Below are 24,334 nucleotides of genomic sequence, written 5' to 3'. Positions count from 1 at the left end.
GCCGAAGTGAAGCCTCTCTGTGGCGGCCGCGAGCGCGAAGCTCGAAAGTTGGGAAATAAAGCTGCTGCTTGCCAGACCTGCGGCTCGGAGCGAGCTTGTGTCCGGATAGAGCTTCGCTTCGAGCTGATGCTGGCTGCCGGTGACAAGCCTCCCTTCGGGACGATGCCTGTTCTAAATTTAACTCCCCTTCCTGTGCGTTGTTGGGTAACACAAACGCTTCCCGCTGACGGAATCCCTCTGCCTGCTGCTCGCCAGCCGCACCGCGGGCTTTCTCACGTGGTCGGTGCCTTTTGGAGGGCAGCGCACCGTGCACAGCGCTGGCAGTGCCGCGTGGGTCCCTGCGGGCTGAGGCCTCCGGGTGCTGCCACAGCTGCTGGGGGTGGGGAAGAGCTTTCACTAGGTTGTGGTTCTGCGGTCTGCCAAAGCACCCAAAGTGTTGCTGTGTGTTGAGAAAGTTTTATGGGATGATGGCTGAGCTGGTGAAGTGTGCTGTTAGTATGTTGTGGCTTCTCTTCTCTAGCTGTTTGTGGCTGCAGGAACTGTCATCTCTTCTATATTAGTTAATCTTACACAGATTGTAGCATTCAGGTGTTCCTGCCTGAGAGCAACATGTGGCTGGGCATTAGTGAGGCAGTGCACCTTCCAGCCTTTCCTCATGTCCCAAAGCATAACACGAAAACCTGGCGAAGGCTGGGTGACCACAAGGCTCAACTCAAAGAAACTGAAAGCTGGTCAGGTGAGGAGATGTCTCCTTGCTGTCAGTGGCTGCCAGTCCAGGCAGGTGGCACAGGCTTGGGAGGGCATAACTCAGCTTAAGAACAGGGAGGTTGTTTAGTGAGTGCAGGTCTTACATGCTGGGTTGCTATTGGCTTGGGAGTGATAGCTTGCTCCTGCAGTCAGCTAATTGCAGTACCAACTTGAAGCTGCATATATACAGCTGAAAAACTAGAAATCCTTAAAAAAAAAAAGCCACCCACTGTGCTTTTGTTGAAAGGTGTTGCTGAAGGAGTGGCTGAAGCTTGCACAGCGACTTGGCCTTCCCCTGCAGCAGCCACAGAAGAATTGCCTTAAAATGCTGGATTATCTGGTCTGTGATGCTCCATCATTGCTGGGACTTTTTGTTCTCTGCTGTGAGACCTTGAGGAAAATAATTCTCCTGTGCCACCAGTCTTTGGACTGCGGGAAAAGCCACATGCCTTGGTAGTAGTGAAGGGATAGGGAGAAGGCGGAATGCAACAGCTCTCCAAACTAATTCTGATTTATTTTTCTTGTTGCTATTATTGCCAATAGTGTTGCCACAGCTACATGAATGGTTGCTAATTTAGCTTTTGTAGCTAATATCAAAACCATTTTTCTTAGTACTTGTTCATTAAATAACTTTGATTGTATTGGATGGCTAAATTGTATTTGATGTGCCGTTTGTCTTTTGAAAGCTCTGCAGAGTGAATTTGGGTTAGCAAGCTGCTGAAGTGTAGAAAGGCTTGTTTCTATCGTAGCATGATTTATCTATACCATATTGCCTTTAGTTTAATGAGGTGCTTGGGAAGGATGGGATAATTGAATGAGAGGATCAGGCTATCTGCAGCTCCTTTGGAGTGTGTATAGGCGTCATACACCAATAAACTTTTCCTTCTTAGAATTTAAAGGTTAGGAAAAGTGTTTTTTTTTGGGGGGGGGGGGCAGTCAGCAAGGTTTTCCATGCATCAAGGTGGGGGAGATAGTTCCAGGTGCAGAAGTACTGGAGAACTGTTATCTATAGGAAAAAAAATTCCCTCTGTGGAGCTTCATAGGATGCCTGAACTGGAGTGGAGTGAGTGCTGCAGGCCAACACCTTGAAAATGCCTGTTTAAGGCTGAATAAATCAGGTGCTTATATTACATTTGAATGTACAGCCCACTATGTTAAGGAAGGTCCCTCAAGAGCTTGTGGGTTTCTGACACAACAAGGTCCTTCCTCCACATTGGTTACTCAGAGTTCAGTGCTCACAGTGTGACTACTGAGGGTAAGATGCATAATCACTAATAGGCAGACTATGATCACCAGGAGGAAGATTGTGCAAAATGTATTGCTGGCAGCCAAAGTTATATTTACTCTTTTTCTCATTTGTAGAACAGAGCCCTACAATCCCTAAGAATTAACTCCGTGTTCTTCATGACCACTTGACCTACAAACACAAGCTGGGAGCAAAGACACCTGGAGTACAGGTAAGGATGCTGCTGCCTTTTGGCAATGTGTAGTTTGCTCTGTTTTGGGCCCTGCACAGAGTTACTTGTAGCTGTACTGAACTGATTACCTGGCTGAAATCTACCTTTAAGGCTGCTCTGCTCAGAATTACTTTCGTTCAGAAGTTTCTATTGGTACAGGGTTTTCCTAATCTGTAGGTTGTCTTTTTGAAGTCTAAGAAGTGCTACCTAACACTGCCTTTCAACCAAAGCCCATTTCTACTACATCAATAAAACAGAATAAAAGCAACTGTTTGTACATACTCATTTAAAACTTGTTTGAGGGTAGGGTGATATCTTAAAAGTAACAAATTAAGGACACTTAAACTATTTGTGCTGTAGAGGAAAATGAATGGCATAATTTGTTTACATTATTAATTTCTGCCTAGTAGCTTTCTCTGTAGCATTCCATGTTGTGTTAGTCTTACTTAGCAACTGGACAAATCAGTGTGATAGAAAAAGGTGTTTCACCAGAAGTACAATGACAGAAGGATGGGTGTGATAGAAAGGTGCTATAAAGGAGAAGAAAAATATTACTTACACGTATCAGAAGATTCCAGATTTAGAGGGAATAGCTTCACTAAGGAGGGATCTCCAGAAAGAAAACCCTTCTCAGTGATAGTCAGCCCTTAAATGGGGTCTAAGAGAGGTGCAGCCAGGCTCCACCCCTTCCAGTCACACAGCTGAATTGCCCTCACCTGTGCTCCCAGGGCTGACTGGGTCCTTTCCCCAGGTGCTCAATCAGTGGTTCAGGCCATGACCCAACAGTTCCTATGCTGCCTTAATGTAAGTGGTCTGCAAGGATTCCTATTGTAGCTCTTAGGCTGAGAGGTCAGCCTCCCGATGGGCACATGGCAGTGTTTGCTGAGGACAAATTGTTCTGCTACCCTCTGATACTTTAGTGGGATGAGCTGCAAGACTTGCAGATCGTTTGGAATCTCAGAATCATAGAATCATAGAATCACCAAGGTTGGAAAAGACCTAAAAGATCATCCAGTGCAACTCACGTATTACCAACAGCTCCCACTAAACCATGTCCCTCAACACAACATCCATTCTTTAGAAGGCTCCAGAGGGATCCAGTCTCCAGAAGGCTTGGGATGAGTGCTGCAGGTGTTTCGGGCAATTGTGTCATTTCTAAAGGCATGCCGCTGCCCTTTACTTTGTTATGCCAGTTCATTTGGTCTGTTTGGTTTATCCTTAACAGTACATCTGAGCTGCACCCAGTACAGGTTAGCAAAGTACTGCAAAGTTTTTCTAGGTTCTGAGTATCTTTGGTGGGACTTTGCAAGGGTGTTAGTAATAAAAAAAGTCCTGTGGTGCTGTTGTGACGTTGGGCGGGGTGGTGCTGTGTGCGATAGTAATTAGAAATTGGGATATTTCATGGGTCACCTTGTCTTGGGATGTTGAATGTTGTAATGTATGTCATAGGCTTTCTCCAAACAGAATGGATTTTGAGAAGTGCTTGGCACATGGCACAGCTGCCTCCTGGTGAGGAAGGGGGCCTCCCTTCACTATGATGTTTGACACTTCAGAAATACGAGGAGCCCTAGTGAAGTCTGAGTTACTACAAATTGTCTAAGCACATACTGTCCTCAAGTCTTTGACAGATTTGTCCCTTACTGAAAGAGATTTAAGGCACTATAAAAAGGAAAAAAGGCAGTTTGTTCAGATGATGCAGTATTTTACTGCAACTTCTGTAAAAATGTTTGAAAAGTCCTTAGCTAGTAAATCCTGCATTACCTTGGCCTTCTTCCTCATCTGTGACTGCAGTGAGCATTTTTCCCCATGGAAACGTGCCCCAGAGTTTTCTTCCATGTGCGCTGGGTGTAACCTCTGAGAGCAGCTTTTAATTGCAGTGCTGTCACTGCTTTGGGCTGCAGCAGTACCACGCAGAGGGATCCTTGTGGTTGGGGCAGCACTGCTTTGGGCAAGGGAGGGCAGGAGGGGATTGGGTCTGAGCTCTGCTCCTCACAACTGGGAATTCTGAGTAGCTGAGCATACTGGGACCAGCGCCATGTTGGGAATGCATGGCCAGGAGCAGGTGAGCTGCAGGTGTATAGCCACCACCAAAGTGTGGCCTTAGATATTTTCCATAAGCAGCCTTTACTTCATTGCAGGGTTTCCTTGCTGTCTGTGCAGCCTGTGCCAGCTTCTCACTTTTCTTCTATCCTTCAGACCAAGCACATCAATGATGGAATCAGACCAGTGTCAGTATTGACTGGCATTATCTGCTACTACTTTAACTTAATAGCTATGTTATGGCTAGTGTGATGCAAAGTTTTAGTCTCAGCACTTTTTCTTCAAGAGCTAGAAGAGCAGCAGTACCTTTCAGCTACAGCCATTGCTGCAGTGGAAGTGCAAGGAGGATGTGTAAGGTTTGCCACCTGACTTAAGCTAGTGCCATTACAGTACTGCCTTTTTTCTCCTTTTGTAGCCTCGGTTTAGGTGGACTTCAAGGTAAATACCCTCCATCTGCAGACAGACACTTAGCTCTTCTGTTTGCACAGACAGGCACTGCGGTGAGGGAGATGGTGGGTGGCTGTTGCTCATGCACTGGCTCATCCAGATCTTTGCTTTGTCCTATGGTGGGGTGCTTTTTCCAGATAAGCAAGTGAACATGAACGTGCTATCTGTCTTGCCACCTTGGCTACAGCCAAGCGTTTGCTGGCTGGCAGATGCTGGAAGCGATCTGCTCAGATAGCTTGTTTTCTCCTAAAAACACTCTGCACTAATCAGGCTTACCTCATTTTCCCTGTCAAATCAGAATCAATCTGATAAGCTGTTGCTGGAAAGCAACTGCAACAGATAAGCCTTCTCCTTTTTTTGGCCACCAGTGCTCTTCCATTGAATTAGCAAATAACTGGTAAATGAAATGTAGCATGTATCAGAAATGCTAAGTCACAGCTTGAACCAGTGATTGAGCACCTGGTGGGAAGGCAGGGCCAAGCCAGGGGAGCTCAGGTGCATGCAAGCTCCTGAGTGACTGGGAGGGGTAGAGCCAGGATCCACCCCTTCCCAGACTTCATTTAAGGGTTGGCTGTGGAAGCAAGGGTAACTTGTTGGAGGTCTCTGTGTATCTGATGCCTTTTGGAGATAAGCAGTTTCTTTCCTTTATTTTTGTGTTTACTTGTGTTTACAGTTGTTGCATTTAAGTAAATCCTCACTTGCTGTAGCCTGTGGCTTTGCTTGTCTGCTGTTATTGCTGAAGTTTTTATGAGGTTACATGGTGCTTTGCCCTTCCTGTTTGTTTTGTTCAGATTTGTATTTAAAATACCATCAGATGTGGTAAATCAAAGTAAGCCTCTTTGGCTAGGAATGAAGTTCCCTGAGGAAGCAAACGGTTGTGCCTAGGTTAGGTGATGTTTCTGTTGAGGATGATATGGTAGGGCAAAACAGTTGTGTGGTTGTACTCTGGCTGAAGATCTGTGAGTTAACAGATCATAGTCCATTACATTAGGAAGAAATAAAGGTACAGGTTGTCTTGTAACAAATTCTGAGGTTATCAATTGCATGTTTATTTCCAAGAAGAAATGTTTTATTTCTGGGGTTGAACATGTATCTGTAGGTACTTCAGTTTTGATCTGAATGTTTTCATGGCATTGTGAAGTTTCATTTTTTTTCTAGTTACTTAGAGTTATTTTCCTTCTGGTGTTATTTTTGTTTTCATATGTTAATTTGTTAAGGAGTGACATCACTTTTCATAGCAACAAGTGAGCTGTAGGCGTATCTTAAATCTTCTTTGAATGCTTTGGAATTGGTGGCTGCTTTGTACAGGTAGGTTGCTGTCACTGGTAGGAGCTTCAGGGAGCACCTTTCTGTTTAGTGTGAAAAGTACGAATTCTGAGGAGCAAGGAGTGACACAAACAAAATAAAAAGTAAGCCCTATAATTTCACAATATGCTCATTATGAAGAGGCCCTTTACAGTGCTTCTGGGAATTCCTTTTAGCCCATACAGTTAGTTCTTGTTTTGCTGATGGGATGCCTGAGGTAACTGCATTTGCTCCATCCAGGTGTGTCTAAATAGTTTACTTGTTCTGCATCCCAAACATCTGCTTGCTTGGTTCAAATTGCTGGATTGCATCCCATTGACTTTAGCTATATAAGGCAAGTTAAATTTCTGGGGTCATTAAGCAGATATATTCTTGGCTTTAATTTTCTGCAGAAAAGGCAGAAGTGTTGTATTTCCTACCCTTTCACTGTCAGTGTTCTGACAAACACGTGCTCCTTCAAATCGGTGTGTTTCTTGTGAAAATGCTTCCACAGTCTGTTGCTGTAGCTGGTCAGGTGTTTTCAGAGGTGGCCTGATTATTTGGAAAGCTATTAGAACACAAAATTATAACTGAATTATGACTGAAGGTAGAAGCAGCTCAATAAAAGCAGGGTTTCTATCCTAAATATGGGACAAGATAAATTTTTTTACAGCTCTGGTAGTTACCAGGTGGCTTCTGTGGAAGTGCTTTTGGGGAGTTTGGCACTGCTGGGGCTTACAGTTATTCTTTATGTAGAAAAACTCAAGAAAAATGGGTCTGCATTTGGGCTAGGGGAGTAGAAAAGGAGACTTAAACCAGGGGAAGGATTTAGTTATAAAGGAGCATGGTTGACTTGTGCAGCCCATGTGAAAGATGATTGTTGTTCTGTGAGATACTGGCTATCACAGTATGGTCTGTGGTTTCTAAAGCAGCTGATAGTAAGAGGAACCTCCATCTCATGTAAGACAAATAAAGCTGGTAGTAAAGATGTACACGTGAAATTGAAGGAGAATATCTGTGTGTGGAAGTGGTAGTTGAACAGGCTGGATTCCAGCTAGCTGTGTTGTTACTGTCTTATTTTTGTTCCAAGTGTCTCTTAATACTAAATGGATCCATTTGGCAGTATAAAAGCAACAGATGAGATAAGCATGCCATAAATAATAGAATATTAATGGATATCATCTGAGAAAATGGGTGTACTAATAAGCCACAGTAAGAGCAGGGTGTCTGCTGAATGCCTAAACATCTTCTGGTTTAGTATTAGACTGAAGCTTTAATGTTAAGAAAAACAACCATGTATCTTGAATTGCATTTGTTTTCAGGATAGGATGAAGGCTGATAGCAAATGCTGGGCACCTGAGAAATGGGGCTTTCTGCTCCAGTGGTGCAGCGCAGAGCCCCAGAGCTGAGATGTGTTTAGTTTTGGGCCATCTCGTCCTCTGTGCTGGGCTTTAAAATCAGCCTGGAGGCATCTGTGAGCAGGATGTCAGAGGTGAAGCTTTTCCCTTTTTGAGAGAAATCCAGAGGAGGCAAAGTCCTGTATGTCTGTCTCTTACAGCCTTGACTGTTTGATGAGAGAGTCCAGTTTTTGAGAACACTCCTTTGCCTCCAAATGCTAGCCTGGAAGGCTGCCTCCTCCTGTGTTTCGGAGTACTGCAGGATGTGGCATGCCCCCATCCCCACGAGATTCCTAATTAATTGTAAGGTTTTTCTCTGTGAATCACAGTAGACTCAACAATACTGAGAAGATGCTGTGCTGAACCTAGAGGAGATTTGCCAGAGTGAGGGCTCCCTGCTGGCAGGATGCAAGCCATTTCAGTTTAGGGGATAGGAAAGAGTGCAGGGAAGATTAGATAAAAGGAGATCTTTGGGCTCAGACCATGTGATTTGTTTTTTTTTTTTTGTGACTAGCTCATTTTCAGGGCTGAGCAGCTCAGGAAGAGGTCTTTACCCTTGCTGTAAAGACAGTTAAAAAGAAATCGCCAAGCAGTGGCTTAGGTTTCTGCTGAAGACCTGGCTGTATTATAGATTGGTGCTTTATAGGCTATCAATCTGTCTGAGTTGTGCCCTGAAGCACATGTAGCCCCCCTCTCTGGTAATGAATGCTATTGAGTATTGCCCTAAACCCATACCTGAGAAGAAATTGCTTTTGCTATTAGATTTCAACTTCCTTCTCATAACTGATTTGTGTCTTTGTAAGCTAATAATTTCAGTAATGTGAGTAATCCTTTATCTGGAAATTACAGAAAGTAAGCTGAAAACTGGGAGTTAGAAGAAGGAAAAAGCAGGAGCAGTTTGGCTTCTTGGGGAGGGGGAGGAAATGGATTCGGACTGCTTTGCAGTTGCAGTTCACCTTTGGGCAACCTTTCAGTGAATTACACTTGTGCAAACCTCTCTCAATTATGCTAGATTGGAAATTGAAAGTATGGAGGGAATTGGTGGGAGGAGAATCCAAATTTATGACTTGGCTTTGGTCTGATTTCATGGTATGCCATTTAAAAAATTAACGTTCATTAATAAGTGTGTAATGTGCATGTGCAAATGTGATTTGTGGAAAAAGCTGTGGCTTAGACCTGCTGCTGAAATACAGAGCTAGTTAATTGAGCTCCATCAAGTAAAATGCCTTCAGCTTGAGTGGTGTTCTGTATCCAAAGGGTTCCCTCTTTGTCTGATCTTCCTGTTAAGATAAATACCGCTCTCTGTTTGGGCAAGTGTGTGATTTGAGAGTTTTGGGGGAAGCAGGTTGATGCCGAGAGCTTTCTTTCCCTTCATTCAAGTATTTCAAGCTATCTTGTTCATGTTATGACTTTTGTGGTCTCAAACTTCAAATGGATTAATGCAACTTCTGGGGATTGCCCATCCCACCTATCTGTCCCTTAGCATGAAGGGAGCGTGGCCCCTCGTTGGCAGCTGCCCTTGGTGATGTAAGGCAGTGCTGCTGATCCTTGTGATGTGTGCTGAATCTTGAAAAACAACAGCTAAGCTTGCTCATAGTCAGTGTCCCTGACCTTGTCAGAGTCATATCTATGCTGGAACAAGTAAGGGAAGATTTTGAATGCCTTTTGTGGCTGTTAGCACTAAGTATGGCAAAAAGCCTCTGAACTATGAGCAGCAGTGTGCTTTGCTCTCCTGTGTTTACTCTGGGAAATGCACTGGCCCTTTTCATGTGGTAGAATGGCCAGCATTTGAGATGGAATACGTGAGGAGCTTTGCTGTATTGGGCTGTCTTGGTATTCTGGTGATGTCCAACTTTGTTATTTAAATAGACAAATGGGTTCAGAAGCTTCTTTCAGTGAGACCACCTCTGCCAGTCCCTGCAGAAGACTTGATGCCCGAGCAGTGACTCATAAATGTCAATCTAGGATCTCAGTGCTTAATATTTACGATTGATGTTCAGCACTAATGTGCAAGCTTGCCGTGTCCTAATAAAATTGTTCAAGAAAAGTCTGTGAACCCTTCTGATTAAAAATTAAGCATCCATCAGCTTATTCAGTTACTGTTCTTCATCTCACATGCCTGCACCACTGAGGCCAGCTTTGACATCAAAAAGCTGTTTTAAGTGTGTTCTATCTTGAAAACAGGGGCTGCTCTGGACTGTCAAAGACTGCCTTCAGTTCTGTGGGGTACCCAAATGCAAAGAAGTCCCTCTTCCCCAAGCTGGGCCTTCAGTTTCAAAACCATCAGCTAAACAGGGCACTGGAAAAGTGGGAACGAGTCTTTTCATTCTCCTTGGTAGCTGAGAGAAATACAGAAGAGATGACATCTGCCAGCTCTTATGTGCTCTGAAAGACCCAGGGCTGGACTGCTGGTGCTGTGGACGTGGCATGAGGGGGAAGGCAGAGAACCAATCTGAATTTCGTTGCAAAACAGACTAGCAGAGAGAGTTCTGCTATTAGAGAGGTAAACATTGACATCGAGCAAGAATGTGTATAGCTGTTAAAATTTTTATTTTTAAAACTATCTGCACAGCTTATGTTTGAGCAGTGCCTGTTGCTTCCTGACTCGAAGTGGTGCTTTCCTGATGTGTTTGTGGGTTTCCAGGATGTCAGAAACCAATTGCGTTTATTGTTAATTACACTTGTTGAAGACGACTAAACCTTCATACTTGCCAGCAATATCACATGTCTGTAGAGTGGGGCCCTGAGCCCCTCCTGCTTGCTGGGTGGCAGCTGCTGTAGCTGGGACGTGTTCTAAGCTCTGAAAGTAACTGTAGAGTTCTGCTGAGTGAGAACTTCAGGCGAAACTGGCTTCTCTCTTACAAACAAAATTATAGCCTACAGATTGATTGTAGGAGTAATCTGTTGAGCAGATTGCTGGAACATCAAGAAAACTTGTCTGGTCTCTGTTTCTGTTGTTTTCAGGTGAAGACTAATGTTTGTATCTGTATGGGGGGAAAAAAAAAGATTAATTGCATTCAGTCATGCAGAAATTGACCCGATTCCTAGGGTAAGTGATAACCATGTCAGATCCTGGGAGCTGTAAAGCTTTCCCAGGTTAGTTCCTACCCAACTGGAGGTCGTAGTATTAAGCTTCTGGTTGCTGCAGTCAGGGCAAGGTGGTTATTTTTAAATATCTCTTAAAAACACCAACTGATCTTGGCTTCAATGCTTGGAGCTTTTAACAAAACGTACCAAATAGTGTGGCACTGGAGATAAAAAAAGAGTAAAATCACAGATGGAAAGCATGGAAAACTCAGCCTCGAAGGTTTTGTTGTTGTTTTAAACTAAGCATATTCTTTGTTTTAGGATTCTGAGAGGAACTGCATGCTTTCAACGCCCAGGTAATTGCTATCAAGGAAATGCTTCCTGTGTGAGTGTCCCTGCGCCATCAGGAACAGGGATTAGTTGGACAGAGCTGTTAACTTAGTGCTGCCTAGGGCTCAGAGTAGGCTTATGCGTTACTAAAGCCAACGATGGGAGATGTAAGATCTTTCCAAGCTCAAAGGGATAAGCACTTGGTTTTTCATTTTAATGATTAAATGATATTGGCAATGCTTCTGTTCCCCGTTACATCTTAAGCATGTAGAGCTGTTATTAGTAAGGGGAACCCAAACAAGGGCAACATTAGCTTCTCTGTGAAAATACCTCGCGTGGATTTTTCTCTGCCTGTATAAGGAACGTATAAGAAATTGATCCCTGGAGAAGAAATAGAAGCATCAGGTTTGTGTAGGATGAAAACAATTTGAAATAAGAGCTTTTTTCCATAGCAAAATATTCTGTTGCTCTGTGCTGGAGAGGATTGAGGAATAAGCATGTTGACTTTCTGAACGCCATTAAGACTTTAATTTTAAGCCTATGTATTTTTAAAGGAATGGTAATGCTGACTGCAAACTTAGTTTTCATTATGTGCACAGATGAATATAAATGCAGTGCCTTTCAGGTACGCTGGCTGTGAGAAGCAGGGTTGTGGTTCTTTGCACATACAGCAGCATGGAGCGATGGGGCAGGCTGCCATCTGCCCCATCTTTGTTTTCCCTCCCCTCACCAAGTGAGCTTTGATTGTTCTGTAAAGCCACTGAATGCACTTTTACCACCTTTTGCCTTAGGAGGAACAGCATTCCTAATTGTCTGCTGAATATTTGGAGGGGTTATGGGGTTTATCTTGCATCCCTCCTCTTCTCCTCCCTATGTTTGCATCACTAGCTCGTCTTCTGGCACCCTGAGCTGCGGGTTGCCTTCACTGAAGGACAAGTAATACATCCTACTCTTTGTAGCTGGAATGTAGGATGTGTTTGTGCAAAGTGTTCCCAAGATTCTCATTGTTGGAAGTTAATGCTTTAGTAAAAGAGTGCGGTAGCACCTCGTGTTGTGAAAACAAGTAGAAACCACTAGAGGTGATTTTATTTTTGTCTTGTGGTGGTCTTTATTCACTGGCTGACAATACTGGAGCAGAACAGCAAGAGTGGGTAGCGAAGGGGAGCAAAAATAATCAAGCTTTCTATTTCCAGTTTTTCTGCTGGTCATGGGGATTCTTCTCATGTTTTACTCCCAGTTTCTTTATTTAAACCAAGGCCTCTCCGTGCTTTGTCATGCATGGGCTGACCCCCCTGTGATAAGAAGACTGAATTTACATCTGTTAAAGTAAAACCTTCCTTTCCCTCCAAAAATAAACAATGCAGCAACTTTCCTTTTTGAAGCAAATGTTTGGCCTTAGCCTTCAATTTTGTGAGCTGGCAAAAACTGCTGTGACTCCTATAGCTGGTGCCTGTTATTAGGTGGCATTTTTGTAGATCAAATTTCTACTTTGTATTAATGTTTAGATTTGTAGTTCTGGTTTCTCACTTATCTCCATATTGTTGCACATAACGGGATGAGTTGTCTTTTATGATTGTTGACGCTTTGAAAGTTGCTTGCTACTTAAAGTTGAATATAAATGTTTTGCTTGAGGCTAGCTAAAAAAAAAAGCCTAAGAGTGGTAGGTCTTGTAGGGAAGTTCAAAATGGCTGAAGTTTTTCTTGCTGGGTTGGTTTGCTTGTTGTTTGATTTTATTTGCTTATCTTTACTTATCCAGCTGTCTTTCCCTCCGGCCAAAGGGCTTCTACTCACTTGCTGCAGGTGTTTAAGGTTTTTAAGATCTCCCTGTATCTTCTGTGCCCTGGCACTGAAGCAGGAGTGCACAAGTATTTCTTTGTAATGAAATGTGATTAGGAAAGGTGGAAGAGGAATTTAAGAAATGCTATAAGAGCAGTTAGGTTGGATATGACAGCTGTGTGTGTTAGCCAAGTGTGTGCCAAGATGAAACTCTTGTAGTTTACTGTTTATTAGACAAGATACAATCCTATTTCAGAGCAGCTAATGAACAACTGTGACAGCTACTTGATGCATCTGCTCCTATTTTAGGACAACACATACTGCTGGTTGGCCTCTCCTGTCATGCTGAGGGTCGGTGCAAGTGTCTGCTACTGGAAAGCTTTCCTGTGGTAGCATGTTCTTCTTTCTTGACAGGATGTTCCGTCTTCGACTTCTTCCCATGGCAGCAGGGCTGGCTGCTGCTTCGCGGCGTTACCACAGGGCACCACATCATCCCAGGGCCCGGAGTCGGCTCGTGCTGGCAGCTTTCATAGGGACAACCGCAGTGACAGCGAGTGCCAAGCTCCTTTGGCAGAGGTAACGGTTTTCTGTTTCTTCCTAAGATCTCCTGCAGCTCTAGATCCTGTGGTAAGTACCTGCAGGTGTGTTTAAGATCTGCGGGAGGCTTTGTGAAGTGTCATTGCTCGTCCTGCCTCTGCTGCTTGGAAGGTAAAGGAAATGCTGCTGGTGGCCTCCTGGAGCTTCTCACTGTTCTGAGTAGTCAGAAATGAGAAAATCTCTAGTCTGAAGAATTCTGTGGCTGTACTCAGCACGGGCTGTTTGCCCTTGGTGGGGTCTGCTGCCAGGCTTATCCTGCGTGGTGGTGCTGCACAGGCCTGTGGTGCTGTGCAAACAAACCAGCTGACTTAACCAGGCCTGGTGAAAACTCCCAGCTTTTGGGAGACCTGCCAACAACAGTGAGCTTTGTCAGGGGATGCTACACTGGTTTTCTTTGTATTCTGCTGGTTGATGTAATTACAAAATGTAGCAGGGAATGGAACAGTCCATCTTTCAGTGGTAAAGTAGCTGTGGGCAAAAGGTGTGTTTTTTAAGAGCCAGAGTCTGAGTGGATGGTCTCACAAAGCTCAAATCTTGATTTCATGACTGCGAGGAGAGAGAGTCATCCCAGGCAGGGCAGATAGCACCTCACTGAACTCTGAGCCCTGCCCAGTGTATATAATAAATCCAGAAGGATTCCATTCTCTTACAACATGAAAGTGGTGTAGCACCAGCCATGCCGCTTGAGCTCAGGCTGCAGTTGAGGTGTGAAAGAGAAGTCCCTGCTCAAAACCCACTTTATTTTTGTTCCAGTATGGTACAGTTTGTTGTTACCTCTCTACTAGACTGATTGGCTAGAAGACTGTACTTTGAATACAGTGGGAGGAAGGTGATGCTAATTGTTCTGGCTACTACTAGTCTTGTCAGTTATGATACTGCTTGCTAAAAGGATTTCTCAGATCAAGGAAGAACACTGATTCAGCAGTGTCATGCTGTGATTTACTAATTTGTGCTTGTGGAGTGCTTCTTTATCTGCAGGACCTGAATGCGTGGCCTTGCAGCATGGGGGAGCCTTAATTGCTTTGTGGTTGTGGCCAAATTAACACACTTCTCAGTCAGTGGAGTGAGCACTGTGTCTACGTAAAACATCTTCTGTGTGATTGTAAAGTAGGTAGGATGTTATGTCCTATGTAAGGCTCTCCCAGAGACATTAAGTCCAAGAAGGCATATTCTCCCCCGCCCGTGAGCAATGAGGAAGGCTGGTAACAGCAAGCAAGGAGGAGGCTGAGGAAGAACTAGTTTGCCACAGTCTTCACTGGCAACTGCTCTTCACACATCCCTGTGGGGTGCAGCCCCCACTACCAGTACAAGCTGGGAGATGAAAGGCAGAGCATGACCTTGCTGAAAAGGACTGGGGGTATTGGTGGATGGCAGCTGGATATCAACCAGTTCTGTGCCCTCACAGCTCAGAAAGCCAACCTTTTCCTTGGCTGCATTCAGAGCAGAAGGGTGAGGGAGGGGTTCTATCCCTCTGCACTGTGAGACCTTACCTGGAGTGCTGTGTCCAGATGGGGAGTCCTCAAGACAGGAGAGAACTGTTGGGGTGTGTCCAGAGGAGGGCCACAAAGCTGATCCAAGAGATGAGAGACCTCCCTGTGAGAACAGGCTGAGAGCTGGGGCTGTGCAGCCTGGAGAAGAGAAGGCTCATAACAGCCTGTCAGTATCAAAGGAGGGGCTGTAAGAAAGAAAAAAGTAGTTTATCAAGGTCTGTTATTTTAGGACAAGAAGAAATGGTTTCAAACCAGAACAGGGGATTTACAGACAGTATAAGGAAGAAATATATTACAATAAGGGTGGTGAGGCACTGGCACAGGCTGCCCAGAGAGGTGGTGGTGCCTCAGCTCTGGAAACGGACGAGGCCAGGCTGGACAGAGCTCTGAGCTCCTGATGGAGCTGTAGGTGTCCCCTTGTTCATTGCAGGAGGGTTGGACCAGATGACCTTTAAGGGTCCCTTACAACTCTAACAAGTCTATAATCTCCCTCCTGCAGTAGACTTACTTCTATTTTTTAAAAACAGCAAAATTGTTAAATTTCATCAGGAAGATGGTGCTTCCTGAATGGAGCTGCTAATGGTATGGTGAGTGCTAGTCAGGGGTTATCTGCAGAAGTGATTTTTAGCTCCTGGAGTACCCAGCTATTCCTAAGACCCCTGCGATCTGCCACCAGATGTGACCCTGCTTAGCTGAGGGCACTGATAAGCATCAGAGAAAGCAGACAAGCTGCATCTTTGGAGCAGTGTGGCCTGTGATCTCCTGACCAGGAGAAATCAGGAGAAAGTTGCTTGCTGTGATTTTTCTCTTTTCTTTGCTCTTCTTTGTTTTCTTTAAAAAAAAAAAAGTTAGCAAAATATTTGAATACTACTTTTCCTTTATGTGCTATTCAGTAAATCTACAGTGCCTGTAATTGTAGAACAGAAGTTTATCCAGGCTCATGGTAATGATGTAATTACTTGACATACAATGCTAAATAAGATGAGGAACAAAACTGATACTTGTATGAAATACTTTCTGCAACATCTGTAGGACTTTTAAACAGACTTTTAAACAAGCATTTTAGCTGTGTCCAAATAAAGGACAGATGAGACACTCCAAGTTTACTTTGCATTTCAGAATATATAAATCAGGTGGCTATTAGAGTTTAAGTATTAATATAGGTGAGTACAAAGCATTCCCAATGACATTCTTGTTTATTACTGCAAGCAGCAGTAAGTATAATGAATTAGTTACAGAAGGTATATACATCCAGCATCCAGCTGGAGTGTGGAGATTAAATAAGGCAAATGTCACTGAAAATGTTATTTGTATACTGCAGAGAAAACAGAAGTGTGCATCTGTTTGAGTGCCTGTATTTACATTAGTGAATTATTCTGATTTATTAAGTACTAGGAGCCAGGTTAGGGCTGTCTGTTAACCAGTTCTGTTGGGGCAGTAGGTTTGCTATGCCAATCACACAGTGTTTGTTTTCCTTCAGCTGAGCAACTGCACCCCTGTTGGTAGGGAAAACCTTGCTGTATTGCACAGTTGGGTCCTGTGGGGTCCAGCGCTTCCCAAGTGTAGCTCTTCTAGCATCACAAAGAATTGATGTCCCTTTGGTGGGTGACACAGCTGGGATGCTTAGTTACTCTGAGTGAGGAAGGCACTAAGTGATACCCTTATGCAGGCTGTCAGTGACATTATCTTCTAAGATGACACTTCTGTGGGAAGTCTCACTCTTGTTGCTTTCCTTAAATCTTTTTTTTTCCAAGTTAAGCATGAAGATGTATAGACTAAATCAAGAAGCTGTTGGAAATGTTACACTTCTTGGGCTAGGTATGTAGGAGGTGATGCAGTATTAGAGGAAGAGCAGTAATGAACGGAGTTTGTAGTTCTTGTCCTCTGCGTGGAGCTGTGTGTAAGTGTCCTAATGTTTCTTGATTATCTTTTGAAAGTAGCACAATCTCTGACCAGTGCTTATACAAAAAACCCACAACTTGTTGATTCATAACAGATTTTTTGTATTTCTGATGACAAGATAGCTTGCGAAAAAGGGACTCAGGTGGTGATGCCTGCATCTGAACTCACCCTTGCTGCTTAGCAGTATGAAGACACCAGGATTTCTCAGGTGATTCTTCTGAATCTCATGCGCAGGCTGAAATAATACATTTTGGATGAATTCTGCAGGTATGCTCTGAGTGTCATCAGAAGCAAATGCTGGGATGAACAAGCTCGTACAAGGGTAGAAGTCAAGAACTGAGAAGGTGTACCTGAACCCCAGTGGTTGTGTAACATGAGATAGGGCAGAATTCCCAAGTGTGGGGGTGGGTGTGGTGTTGGTCAGATCTGCACCTGCCCAGGTTCATGGCACGTGTCCTTCTGCATGTTATCCATTGTGATCCTTAGGCTTTCTGCTCTTGCTGTTCTCTGGGAGCGATTGCTGCCTTTGGTGGTTTATATCATCTAAATAATTATACAGACAAGTAGCTAATGTTGCTCAGTTCTGCAGTGGTGGAGTATGTTTTGGCAATGCAAATAACAGGGCTTAGAAGACTAATGAAGTTCACTCTTTCTAAGCAATAACTTAAACCCAAGGGATTTCCAATTGACAACAGAAGCAATTAGGTAGCTAGGTATTAGTATAATGAACTGAATTAATTGAAATAAATCTCGGTGCAGTCATTGGCTGATCTGAATAAGGCATTAATATATGGATGGGAACTACTGAACCTTAGCTTGCAGCAAGCTTAACGGTTGCAAGAAAGTATTACCAATAGTCTTGTAAGACTTTTATTCATTGTGTTTCCAAATACCAGTTTGATGTACTAACTGGCCGCTATTATCTTCTTGATAGCATACAACATCCTGGCTCAGTCTGTGAGCATCTGGAAGCCCTTAAATTGGGGTTTCGGTGCTACAGCTTGTCAGTATGGTCAACCCAATGCTGAATGACGTGGGTGAGCAGAGGTAGCTCTGGGGGTGCAGAAGGATCTCTGCGAGAAGTGTTGCTGGTGCTGTTCCTGATTGAATACAGCTGTGCTGTATTTTTTTTATTCTTCTGCAAATATATTAGTACTAGGGGCACAAGTCTTTCCCTCGAACTTTGGTAATGGGTTTCTTTGCTACCAGCATGTTTTGTCTGACACATTCTTTTGTTTTTATTCTTTGCTTGTTCTGTTTCTTGCCCCATCCCCCGTGTAAGTTAAAGCAACCAAGTGTGAGGTACCTGTCTCCCAGCTGTGTTGGTGTATCTTTATTCTGTTACAAGTTCTTGTTTTTCAGTCTCTGTTCCTTGTTGGCAAGCTGAGCTGTTCAGGTGCTGGCTGCCACTTCTGCTGAAATAGGTTGAGAATTAGTTTCAACTTTATCCTTCCTCCCTTTACCCTTTTCTCCTTGGACTATGCAGTATCAATTCTCCAGTCGCTTCCCCCGAATATGCTCTGTAGGGGACACCCTTTCTTCATTGCTTTCCTTGATTTGTTAACCTTCACAGCTCCTTGTCTTCCTTGTGTGGCTTTTCCCTCAATGCTTCTGGAATTAATTTTGAAGCTTAGATCAGCCCTTAGCAAACTGTTTAAAGATACATTACTTTTTTTTCCAGCAGAGTCTTAGGAGTTTTAGAGTAATTTGCTTAGAATACATTTTTAATAGAAAAATTGCTGGAAATACCCTATGCCAGCTGGAAGTGACTTTATGCTTTAGCAAAACAAAACATCATATAAATCATAGTCAAGAGGAAAGACCTGTTTTATAGCTGCAGCTGCCTCAGGTACCGCTTGACCTGATGCAGGAGAAAGAAGATGTAAGGATCTGTAGGTACTACCCTCTTAATGCTATTTTTAAGAGCTTAGCTCCATCTTTCAACTCTCACGGTGACAAATGACAGCCTTAAGGGACTCTCCTTGGGACTGCTGCGCTGAGGGATTTTCTCTGAAGCTTGAAAGTGCATTGATCTATGAGTGGTGTCTTGAAAGAGCACTGTGTCCTTTCTGGTGGCTTTTGGCTTCATTATTTTTACCCATGAGCATCGGTGAAAGGAAAGAATTTGATGCCAGGAAATGAGCCCGAGTGAGTGAATTAGGAAAACATCTGAACTACGCTGCGGGGAGTGACCCCAGCTGAACTGTGCCAAGGTATAGTCCTAAACTTGCAGTGCCATGAGCCATGCAGTTGGATTGCTGTGTGTTCATAATATCTTATTTAAATGTTGCACAGCAAATGAAATCTGTGATTTGTGCAGGGAAGCCTGCTGGCAGTGCAAGAAGCAAAATGTCTTGAGACTGCTGTTTCTATAAGGCGACACTTAAAGTTCTTTCTCATAACACAGACAGGCATTGTTGGAACCCTTGGTCTTTCATGTTGCTTAAGTTGCACTTTTTACTCTTTGTTTAAAAACAATATGGGTGCCCTCTGGTGGCAGAGTTCCCACCTGCTGCCTTCCATTTAAACTGAACAGCTGTTGGCACCCACTCACCTTGTCTGTGTCCCCTAGAGTGCCCTATTGTCCTCCAGCACTTACCTGGAAAGCAGCATCTATTCAGGAAACAAAGTAATTTAGGAGCCCAGCGAAGGCAATGATTTTCTGGCTCAATAGAGGAAGCACAAACTGAGATTTAGAATTAATACAGTGCAAGTACCATCCAGCTTTAATTCCTGCTGTGGAAATAGTGTCTATTCTCTCAGCTTTAGGGTCCAGTCTTGTCACTGCTGTCACCTTTCCCAAGCTGTTCAACCTCTTCCACCTCCTGATGATCCCAGCTGCTCTCTGGACTGTGCTGAAGACTGAGTCTGTGGGGAGGGAGGCTGAAATCATAGGTACTACTGTGAACACTTCAAGCTGGAGAGCCTGCAGTGGTCCCAGATATGGCATTCTTTAGGCTTTCAGATGTGATAACTGCGTGGCCTGAAATTTGTTCTCCTTTTCTGGCTGCCCTCCTGTGATCTTCCCTTGCTGTCTGAAGACCAAAAGAAGCCTGAAGCAACCGCATTTCCTTCAAGAAGGGATCTCAAATCTTTATTTCTTTGCCAATAAGTTAGATTGCAGAGTCCTTTAAGTTTCAAAAGCAATAACATCTTTGCTGCATTTAAATAACTCCATCTTGCATGAAAGTCATCGATCAGATGCTTGGAACATTTTTTTCCCTTTCTTCCCCACTGTTTTGCTCAAGTTAGTCTTCATTTCTAAACTCTCTTAAATAAGTTCAGCACTGAGGCAACACTACTTAGCTTAGCTCTATATTTGCTCTCCTGTTCTCGTGTCCTCCTTAATGGAGATGGAGATGGATTTAAAAGCAGGATGATGAAGACAAGTGCTGCGTGTCGGGTGCCTATAAAGTGCTCTGATGTGGAAATGTGCCTTTCTCAGTGCACGTGAGTGGGCTCACCAATTTCTTGCTTTGCAGGACTGAGCTTGTAGCTGGCAGAACAAAATCAGATGCTGCAGTGATTCATGTTGTAGTACATTTTCACTTCATGGCTTGTAGCACAGATGTTGAGGAGAATTCATGTCTAATCACCAGAAGGCTGGGTGCTTGCCTAAGATTTCTTCACAGTGGTTAATTATCAGTATGGGCTTGTTAAGCTTGATGGAAAATAGTGCTCTTGGGATTAATAGACTTAGGTTGATATTTTACATTATTCAAGAAACCTGATTTGTCTGTCTTTAGAGAAACTAAATACTGTCAAGAAACTCAGAGCAAGTAAATACTGAAAGTCACTGATTACATCAGTATTTTAAATGTACATTTGTTGTTTGTAACACGACTGCTAAATGGGTAGTGCTGCTGTGCAGATGAAGCATGTGATTGCTGGAGGTGAGAATAGACCTAACACAGACAGCTTCCCGGAAGTGCTGAACAGGAGCAGTGTGTAACGTTGAGCCTTGATGTGAGATTCCTGTACTTACATGTGTTCTAGGGCTGTATACAGTCTTGTGGCTATGTCTTTGTTTGTTGTTCCCAGATGTTGTTCCCCCTTGCTCTCTGGCCATCTTGATGGGTGTTGTGTGCTTGCTTCTGCTCAGCTTGCAGAGTACAACGAGTGCAACTGAAGCATTCAATCTCTGCTGGTGGATGGCAAGGGACACAACGACTTTGTCCTTGAGGTCATTAGTGGAAGGTGCACAGGGCTGGGTATTTAACTTATCAGAGCTCGGGAGACGCTCACCCACTCAGTGATCAAATGTTTGTGTACAGATGTGTTGTTCATCTCTTTTTAATCTATTGAATGTGCAGTGTTGATTTTTTTGTGTTATTCTGGCTTATTCATCACAGTATCATCTAATAGTAAGAAATGTCACATGGGAACTTGGATTTATTACATGGGTGTTATTGTGATTATCAGCAATGCTGGTAATCTCATCAAGAAATGACATCTGTTTAGCATAAGACTTGCTTTCTATAAACCCTTGTCACTATATTCTTTACAGTCCTGCAACTAAAAAGCCTAAATAACAAATTGTCATTACACCCATTGCCCTGTTTGTTCCTTCCAAATATGAATAACACCAAGTTAAAGCTTCCTGAGTATCCACAACAGCCGGGCACAAGGTCTTGGCCAGCTCTTATTAGAACTAAGCCTCAGGTTCTTGCAGGAAGGTAGAAATACATGCCTCCAGCTCTGCTCTGTAAGGTCGATCTTAGCCCCATTTAAGTGGAGAAAGTCTCTGCTCTCCTGCGAATGTCAGGATACGGAGAATATAAGCCATGATGTTTCAAAGTGAACACTTGATCTGTTCATATAGATCTGTCACTTCCAGTAACACAGTAAACAATCTTCATTTATTACATGCTCCTGTTGTTTTTGACAACTTAGACAGTAAAAAGACCATAATCTGTTGGGCATAATTCCCTGCTTGGGTGTTTGTGCCCCTTAACAGTTAAGTACAGTACTTAGCTTTTGATTTATACGAAGTATGTCTAACGTTGTTTTGTCCTTCCTGTTTTTTTGTTACCCTGTTTCTACAGTGTTTGCTTTCAAGTTCAAGTTCTAACTTTTTTTTGCATCCTTCTCATCCTTGACTATAAGCATTAAACATCCAATAAAACCATTTTCAGCAGTTGACAACTGTATTCTTAGGCTGTGAGCTGGCTCAATTTTCAGCCTGAAGAAGCCAGGTTCATATCGCCTTAAGTGTGTTCTGTCCTTATGTGGGGCCCCCTGAAAAAGTCCGTGGAATTGGAGAATGCTTTGCCTCCCTTACTCTCCAGTATAAGATGTTCTAATTTCTTGAAAGCAACATGGGCTGTCTGACAGCTGTGATTTGTGGTGAGCTTGCTGTCTTCTGGGAGGACCAGGAGAGGAGAATGGAATTACAGCTCTGATCTTACTGAGTTCCTGTGCTTCTTGCGGTTTCCACCCACCTTGCAGCTTTATAGGATTACCTGGCCCTCTTGGACCATGCTGTACCATCTGAATGTCCAGGGACAAGCTCAAGGGGAGCTGCAGCACTGAGTGAAAGCAACTGTAATTTTCTTTGGGAAGGTGCTAATGGGCTTGCTGATGTTTAAAGTACAGTTTGGATAGAGAGGGGCTGAGGTGAGCAGTAAATCAGAGGTGGAGAACACAGGGTTGTGGCTTCAGGCTTGGTGTTGTTCTTCTTTTCCTGTGGCAGATGTAGTTGAGCTGTGGCACCTGTCTGTCTGCCACTTGCTGAGCTCTGCTTGGAAACATAAGCAGTGTTTCCTGGCTTAAGAACTTACGGTGCAGAGATAAACAGTTCACGAGGGTATTAGGGTAACGTCAGCGGGATGCCTCCAGCGTGTTATTAGGGTTGACAACCTTTTCCAAAGCAATCACTTTCCTCTGCAGGCTGGGGGGAAGATGACTCTTAGGAGTGGCACATAATCCTGCACGAGCTGAGTTAGCTGGTAAGACTGACCTAAAACAGTTCAGGTTCACCTTCTTCACAGCACTCTCCTTCAGAGGGGGCTCTAGCAGAGGTCCTTAAGCTCTGGCCTGTCCATTGCATGTTGGTGCCAGCCCCCAAAGTAAAGGGAGTGGGAGGCAGTGTGTACTGTCAGCTTGTTTGCTGCCAAGACAAGGCTGGGTGCCTCCAGCCTGGTCCTGACAGGCAGCTGTCTTGCCTATTTAAAGCAATTTGCTGGTGATGGAAGAGCAGTGATGGAGTAAATGCACTCCTACAGCTGATTCTACTTCTTCCCTCTCCTCACCTTAAACAGGTTGTGTGTGTGTGTATCTATGTAAACACAAGCTTTTCCCTTTTTTCTCTAGTGTATAAGTCTCTTCCCTGATGATGTCCCAAAGCACATCTGCTGCTTGTCCTGTCCTTACCAGCCCAACATAAGCCCTGCAGCAGCTGTTTTATGCATATTGCAGTTACCTCATCTTCCTTTTTTTTTTTTGATAGCAACCTGATGACTTTAGGTCAAGTTGTCCCATGCTGTTCTGGACTCTGAACTATTCCTGCTGCTCTCTAGGTTTCCTCCAGCCTTTCTTTGAATGCCCCTTCAGTGGCTGTGAATGTGCTCTCAGCAGGGATGTGCCTGCTGCTGGCTGGAGTGGAAGGAAGGATATGCATGTCTCACAGACTATGCTGCTGTTTCCTTATATTCTTGGACCTATTTTGGGCTATGGCTGGTGTCCAAGAGCCATCTTCTCAATCTAATTATTAGCCTCTGGAGCCTGTCTTAATATTGTCATGTGTTCTTTACAGTTCTGGTCACAAATCAGTTGTGCTGACTTGAGTTACTATCAAATGCTTTGGAAAGTAAGGGAGTAAGTAGTAAAAAGATCTGTGGGAAAGAAAGTCATGAAAAACTGGGCTTTGGATGTTGGTTATTTTAGGTTAATATCATAATCATTGTTGGTTGTGGTGGAGCTGAAGATGAGACAGCTTCTCACTTAGTCTCTCCATAATGGGAGGATGCATACTTTTGTCTCTTGTATCCAAACCAGACCAAGCTTGTCTTTGATTTCAATATGAAAGCCTGAAGTGGTTTTAAACCTCACATGGATATCTCCAGATAAGATGTTAGTATGCAAGGAGTACTGTGGCCCTGTCCTACTGAAGAATGCATCTGTCAGGCAGGATTCATATCCTCTGCTCTGGTTCTGTGGCAAGGTCTTTACTGACACCTGGATACCCAAGTTAGTTAAAATCAGTGTTTCCTTAGAGCCTGCTTATTATCTGGCAGCTGAATAATCTTACGCTGCTTTTACGACTACAGTAACTGAGCACTGTTGTCTCTGGCACAAAGCTTTGTTATTTCAAAATAGTTCAGTTTGATTTACCTAGAAACTCTAGAAAAACTCCTCAGAATGAGGAGTTGTAATTTCTTTAAATGGGAAGGCTGCAATTGGAGCGCTCCCTTTTTCCGCTCCCTTTTTCCGCTCCCTTTTTCCGCTCCCTTTTTCCGCTCCCTTTTTCCGCTCCCTTTTTCCGCTCCCTTTCCGCTCCTTTTCCGCTCCTTTTCCGCTCCGTTTTCCGCTCCCGCTTTCCGCTCCCGTTTTCCGCTCCCGTTTTCCGCTCCCGTTTTCCGCTCCCGTTTTCCGCTCCCGTTTTCCGCTCCCGTTTTCCGCTCCCTCTGATACTATGGTTGCATGTATTTGACTTTTTTGATGACTGATTTGTAATGAGAGTTTCTAGCATTGAGTAACCTACTCTGGTAAGTAAGGATTTTCTTTTTAAGGAGATGAATGTTGTCTTAGGCTTGGTAACTCTTGGAGTAAGCCAATAATCTAGGAGTGAGTATTATGTAGGTGAGAAATACTCTTTGTATTTGAATTTGTTCAGCAGGGA

At 43.7% G+C, this 24,334-nt stretch overlaps 1 protein-coding gene across 8 annotated transcripts in view; it reads left to right on the top strand.

Annotated features, from left to right (window-relative positions):
• The first annotated feature begins 2,088 nt into the window (after window positions 1-2,088).
• MICU1 (mitochondrial calcium uptake 1) overlaps window positions 2,089-24,334 on the top strand; it is a 93,464-nt gene continuing 71,218 nt past the window's right edge. For 4 of the 8 annotated variants that reach the window (XM_031554408.1, XM_031554407.1, XM_031554406.1 and 1 more), the window contains exons 1-2: window positions 10,724-10,755; window positions 12,920-13,081. In XM_031554408.1, coding sequence (XP_031410268.1) covers window positions 10,739-10,755; window positions 12,920-13,081 — 179 coding nt within the window. In that variant the 5' untranslated portion in view covers window positions 10,724-10,738. Of the gene's footprint in view, window positions 2,205-10,723; window positions 10,756-12,919; window positions 13,082-24,334 lie in introns of those variants that run through there. The other 4 variants (XM_010714320.3, XM_010714319.3, XM_019617552.2 and 1 more) reach the window with 2 other exon arrangements.

The sequence above is a fragment of the Meleagris gallopavo genome, chromosome 8 (genome assembly GCF_000146605.3).
Source record: "Meleagris gallopavo isolate NT-WF06-2002-E0010 breed Aviagen turkey brand Nicholas breeding stock chromosome 8, Turkey_5.1, whole genome shotgun sequence".
NCBI classification, from domain to species: domain Eukaryota; kingdom Metazoa; phylum Chordata; class Aves; order Galliformes; family Phasianidae; genus Meleagris; species Meleagris gallopavo.
The sequence above is the reverse complement of the archived record's forward strand: the minus strand, read 5'-3'. Positions and strand labels throughout refer to the sequence as shown.